At 52.1% G+C, this 6418-nt stretch overlaps 1 protein-coding gene across 2 annotated transcripts in view; it reads right to left on the reverse strand.

Annotated features, from left to right (window-relative positions):
* Positions 1-490: 490 nt before the first annotated feature.
* Positions 491-6418, reverse strand: part of PADI2 (peptidyl arginine deiminase 2) — a 46391-nt gene continuing 40463 nt past the window's right edge. For both annotated transcript variants that reach the window (XM_081817574.1, XM_081817575.1), the window contains 3 exons: positions 5418-5503; positions 4447-4575; positions 491-3818 (listed from right to left, as the gene is read on the reverse strand). In XM_081817574.1, coding sequence (XP_081673700.1) covers positions 3585-3818; positions 4447-4575; positions 5418-5503 — 449 coding nt within the window. In that variant the 3' untranslated portion in view covers positions 491-3584. The remainder of the gene's footprint in view (positions 3819-4446; positions 4576-5417; positions 5504-6418) is intronic.

The raw sequence follows: 6418 nt of genomic DNA on the forward strand, positions 1-6418 counted from the left end.
GCCACCTTACCCATTCAGAGAGCCAAAGTCCCCATAGCCAATGACTGGCTGGTGCAGGTATACAAAACTCTGCCTCCAGGTGGGACAATTCTGAGCTGCACTTATGCTCCAGAGCTCTCCAGTGATCAGGCTGAGGCTACACCTCAAGTCACATTCTCGTTCGGCTTCTTCCCTTTCCCTGTCCTGTACCCTTCACTTAATAAATAATAAATCACTTGTTCCCAATTGCTCATTTCAGGGTCTGCTTCTGGGGAACACCACCAGAAAAACACAGCCAGACTTTATTGTGTGTATTGGTCTTGACCTTGGGTGGTGGCCATGTGATACACATCCATTGAATGTGTGGGGGATTCCAAACTCTTGAGATACCTTTAGCCCTGACCTTGTGCCCAGAAGAGCAGGCGTTGCAAGACCAGAACAGTGCCTCTGTCTGGCCTGCTTCACTCCAGGCTGTGTTGATGAGGCAACAACAAACATCACAACACATGACTTCCCCTCTGATGGTTTATTTTATTGCTATTTAATTAGGCTCTTCCCCAAACATCTTTTTTTTTTTTTTAAAGATTTTATTTATTTATTTGACAGAGAGACACAGCGAGAGAGGGAACACAAGCAGGGGGAGTGGGAGAGAGAGAAGCAGGCTTCCCACGGAGCAGGGAGCCCGATGCGGGGCTCCATCCCAGGACCCTGGGATCATGACCTGAGCCGAAGGCAGATGCTTAACGACTGAGCCACCCAGACGCCCCCCCAAACATCTTTTGATCTCCATCATGGTCTCTCATCCAGAAAGTTGAAACTGTGCCCTGCTTCTTGCCATCTTCATGGCATACCCCCCTTCCCTCTTACACAAAATATTTCAAAATAAAGATCGAAACAGGAACTTAGTTGAGTTTTGCAACACAGAACTGTATCCTAGGCCTACATTTATAGAAAGTGGGGGGTGAGGAAGAGCGATGAGTCCATGGGGATTGGGGGAGGTGCACACGCTGAGGGTAGTCACACGAGGCAGGGTGGGCAAGCAAGACGGAAATATGAGTCTGAGTCCTGGACACTCCAGAATCATCAGAAATTATCAACTTACCGGTGGGGAGAGTTTTAGAAAAATCTATAAACACACACTGTCTCCACATGGGAGGTGCTCACTTCCTCTTAAGGTGGAGTAGAAAAAAAATGAAAGAAAACCCCAAACCCCCACATTAACTTAATACACACACACACACACACACAAACACACACACACACACACACGACAAACTCTAAGTCTCCAGATGAACACTTTCAAATAGGCACTTGGTGTTTTCAGCTCTGGGGTTGCAGAGATCTGGGGCTTTGGCCCCCAAAGTCAGGGGCACAACAGCTTCTGAAGACTCTGGGGTCTGATCTGTCGGATGGTACTGGCCCAGGTGGGTGGGAAAGGAGGCCTGGTTGAAAAAGAACCCTCCACCTTCATCCAAAATAGTGATTTGCAGGAAGATCTGTGCTCTGGGCATTTCCTGAATATAGTGGGTTGCCGCTTCTAAAGAGCACATCACTAAAAGGACAAATGCTGGCCATTTAGATGTGGACAGTGCATGTTGAGAACTGACCGGCTCCAGGAGGCAGGGACCAGGCCCAGTGTGCTGCTGACCACCATATACCTCAGAAGCCAGCACTGTGCCTGGAGCTTAGTAGGCATAAAACAAATGTTTGCTGAACGCGTGAATGAAATAACCCAAGAAGAAGATCCTGTTCTCCCAAGAATACAAATTTATAACCCTCTCATTGGCTATAAACTGGTTCTTTTTAGCCTGCAAAATGTAATTATAATTCACTTATTCTCCTGACATCAGCTGGCCCTCAAGGAAATTTTTTTTAAGTTGAAACCGAGTCTTTTGGGTTGGAGCCAGGGAATGAATCTAGTTATGTAAATGAGAGGGTGTTCAGCAAATGCGCCGGTGAACTTCCATGGGAGAGACAGTCTGTGTCTAAGGCCACCGGCTGGTCCAGAACTGGCTGTTGGGCTGGGGGCCAGGCCAGGTCCTTAGATGTTGGGTCTAAGGTCTGGGGAGAAGAGGTGGGTCTTTAATCATATCCTGGGGGTAGGTCTGAGCCTGGCTGATGGTGAAAAAGTCCCCATCTAGCTGCTTAGAGGGATGGCATCAGGAATAGGAAGTGGAGGCATGCGAGGAGGGGGGCCAGGGACTGCCCAGGGAATGGAGAACCAGGCAGGAGAAGGATATGGCTGAGCCGGGGCATCTACACCCACGGCGCTCTCAGGTACAAGGACGCTGGTCTGGGGGGACCCCCCCAAGCATTTGGGAGAGCCTGTGTCCATCAGAAAGATGAGGTATAAGGAGCATCTTGGAAATGGAGAGGTCTGATAAAATCCACTTCTGGGGAAGGTTCTAAGCTAAATTATTGGACCCTCAGGGAATGGGGAAGCTAGTCAGTGATGTCTACACTGCAGAGAGAAAGCCAAGGGGATCTGAGAGAGGCCGGAAGGAATGAATAATTGGAGGCAGCCACCTGCACACCCCAAGGGAGCTGAATTTGAAATGATGACAGCAGTTCAAGGTACGTCTGGGACCCCAGGGTCCCTTTCCGTGGGATCTACCTTGACCTTCAGGGCACGGTTGCCAGAGCTGGCGATCCCAGAGCCTCCAGAACCTTCTTCCCTTCTCCCTTCCTTCAATTGTGGACAAGAGACTAAGGACTCTTTGGGGAATGGTTTGGGTACAGAGTTTTTGTTTCTTTGTTTTCCATGTCAGGGCTATACAGATGCCAGCCAAATGCACAGCTGTTTTCAGGAAGGACCGAGTTGAGACTCATCAGGGGTGACTTTGGTGGACGCTGGGGCCCTTCTGAGAGATGGCAAAGTACAGATACCCCAAACCCCTACCCCCTTCCCGGAGGCCTCCAGTGGGGAGGGGGGACAGTCCAGGCCTTGTCAAGTCCTTGCCAGGCAGGGGGAAGCTCTTGGTGGGGGAGGGGTTGGTGCCAGGGGTCTGGAGAAGGAAGGGAGGAGAGACGTGCCAGGGCCCCTGTCGTGTCAGCCCAAAGCCCGACAGTTGTGTTTTCTCTTCTTGGTAATGCAAGTGCCTGACTTGGGCTTTGATCCCTGAGGTATCCACTTTAAAGCAAGCTGTCTCCAATAAGCTCGTTGCCAGCCACAGGACTAGATAAAAGTCCAGGCTTCCTCCTCCCCCAGGCTCCTTTGTTTTAGAAATCTTGGCTGGTTTCTAAAGCTGACCATTTGGGCCCCTTGATTTTCCTCGTCCCCGAGTTTTACATTCCTGCTTTTATGTTTTAAGCTCACCAATAAAGAAGGAGCCCGCAAAAGCCCCGGCCCCCACCCTCGACCCCCCAAAAAGCAGAACCCCAGGCCTGTGCCATCTCTCTCTCTCCCTGCGACTTTGCTGTGTGGCCCCAGGTGTGCCGCAAAATTTCCAGGTCCTGGAAATAATCATCCTTCCCCCCCCCACCCCAAGTGTCCTGACCATTATTGCTGAAGGGCGTCTTGCAACCCTAAGAACCACGAGGGCCGGTCCCGCCACAATCTTGGTTAGCGACAGGCTGAGACCCGCACAGCACAGCCCCCCCGCAGCTCAGGGCACCATGTGCCACCACTTGAAGGAGAAGGGCTTCCTGCGGACATTGGTGCCGCAGTGCACCTCCCCCAGAAACTTGTGGTAGGCGGAGATGTCATCCACGAAGGTGCAACAGAGGCCCAGGGGCTCCAGCAGGGAGCGCACGTGCATCTCCAGACAGCACACCTCCTCCACTTGGGGCCCGAACGGCTTAGGGATGCCCAGGTCCTTGTCAAGCACGATCATGTTCACCTATGATGGGGGTGAGGCAACAGCTCCCATTTAATGAGCACCTACTACTCGCCGGGCCCTGTTCTAAGCTCTTGGGCATTCCTAACTCCCCTATGACGTAGGTGTTGCGATCATCCCCATTTTACAGATGAGGAAACCGAGGCACGGAGGGGGCAAAGCAGCTCATACATGGCAGAGCTGAAGTGGAAAACCAGGGGACCTACCTCGGCATGCATGTGTGTGTACAGTACTTGCACGTGGTTAAATGTGTACGAATGGGCGTGTGCGTGCAAGTGTGTATCAGTGTGTGTGTTCTAACCTCCCTCCGTCTCACAGAATATTCTCCTCTACGACAACAAGCATCCCTCCTGTCCGTAAAGGCCTTTTTTAACTAGAAGGTACTTTCCTATCTGTTAAGGGAAAGGATTTCCCAGAACCCCAGGGAGGCAGCTAGGATGAGCATCTCACCCCTAGGACGGAATGCAGCCCAGAAGGGTGAAGGGCCTGGGGTGGGTGGGAGAGGCCACAGAGCGGCTCAGCCAGGACAGGGACCAGGACCTCCTGAGGGAACAGCCTCAGCTGAGGGGTCCTTCTGGATCTGGCTGCCCCTGATCAGCCTAGATGAGGTTTGGGGCCCAGAGTGCCTCACCATGTTTGGGAAGTAGGCTCTGGCCTGGCGGTCCTCATCCATCTTGAACAGAGCGGGCAGATCAATGATGTCCTGCTCTGTCAGCCCCAGCTCCTTCTTGAGGATGTCACGGTTCCAGTCCAGGCAACGCTGGGTGAGGGGAGAAAAGGGAGGGCAGGCAAGTGAGGGGACACTCCTGCCACTTTGTCAACCCTGCTCCTGTCTGCAGCAGCAGACCCTGGGCCCCAGCACTTCAGGGAGAGTTCTAGCGCTCACCTAGCCCCCTTGCCACCTCTCCAGTGCCCCTCCCACCAGGGTCCGGTGACAGTGGTAACAGAGAGAGAAGACAGAAGATCACAGAAATCATGCTTTTAGATAGAAGTGAGACGGGGACTCAGAAGGTGGGACCCATTCATGGTAAACTTCGGGGAACGCTGATCCCCTAAAATACATAAAAATCCAGGGCGTATACTGACACTTGCATTTTTCTAGAGGGCAGTCTGGAGCTTGCGTCATATTTTATTTATCTATTTTTTAGTTAATTTGTTTTTTAAGTAGACTCCATGCTGGGCATGCAGCCCCATATGGGGCTTGAAATCATGACCCTGAGATCAAGACCTGAGCTGAAATCAAGAGTCGGATGCTTAACCGACTCAGCCACCCAGGCGCTCCTGCATCATATTTCAAAGGGCCCCAGATGTCATGGGCTCTAGACTCACAGAGCTCTTGGCTCTTTGACACTGCCTGATATGCTTTCCTTCCCTGGTTTCCTGTCTGCTTCTGGCCTCTGCTGACCCGCATGCCTGCCTTTGTCCCTCCATTTAGCTTCTGGCTTTAGCACAGGAGCAATGCAGGGAGGCTGGACCAAATGCTCATGGAGGCCCTTCCCTCTGACATGTGCCGTTGGTCCTTCCCTCTGGAAGCCGTGAGGACGTGATCGGTGTCACTGGGCACAAACCCTTCCCTCCCAGGGCCCCCCGCTCCGCCCTCACCTGGAAGTACTGGTTCTCTTGCATGAGGCTCTCATTGGATAGAATCTTGTTGATGGTGATTCTCTTGCTGCTCATCCCGCCCAAGCCTGTAGAAGTCAGACGTCATAAGGGACAGTCTGGCCTCAGGTACCCAGCCTGGGTGCTCCCCTCTATCAACAGCCCCCCCCCCCCAGCTTTTGGGCTAACTGCTGGGAGGAGAGAGATGGAGCTGGGACAGGCTGGGACACAGGAGGGGAGCCCCCGGGAACCCAGGCCCCTCTGCCAGCATGACCATGTTGCTTGGACCAGGGACAAAGGGGTGGTGCCTTGCTCTCTTTCTGGCCAGAGGGTGGGGGTGGCACAAGTAGGTACCTGGGTCTCCCACCTGGAGCCTACTTCTAAGGGTAAGCAGCTGACCAGGTGAGGGTGGCGAAAGCAGGTACCCAGAGGTCACCCTTCTGTTTTCCAGACCTGCCTCATGCTCGGCCCCTGCCCTGGTCGCACTGCCTGCACCCACCTCCTAGTTCGCACGTAGATTTTGGTTCGATTAGTGATACCTAACACTCACTGAGCACCTACTGTGTGACAGGCACCCTTCTAGATGTTTTAGAGGGATTATGCAAGCTGGTGCAGCCACTCTGGAAAACTGTATGGAGGTTCCTCAAAAAGTTGAAAATAGAGCTACCATACGACCCAGCAATTGCACTCCTGGGTATTTACCCCAAAGATACAAAAGTAGGGATCCGAAGGGGTACGTGCACCCCGATGTTTATAGCAGCAATGTCCACAATAGCCAAACTGTGGAAAGAGCCAAGATGTCCACCGACAGATGACTGGATAAAGAAGATGTGGTATATATATACAATGGAATATTATGCAGCCATCAAAAGGAATGAGATCTTGCCATTTGCAATGACGTGGATGGAACTGGAGGGTATTATGTTGAGTGAAATAAGTCAAACAGAGAAAGACATGTATCATATGATCTCACTGATATGAGGAATTCTTAATCGCAGGAAACA

The sequence above is a fragment of the Leptonychotes weddellii genome, chromosome 4, assembly GCF_054177405.1.
Source record: "Leptonychotes weddellii isolate Sample4059 chromosome 4, ASM5417740v2, whole genome shotgun sequence".
NCBI classification, from domain to species: Eukaryota; Metazoa; Chordata; class Mammalia; order Carnivora; family Phocidae; genus Leptonychotes; species Leptonychotes weddellii.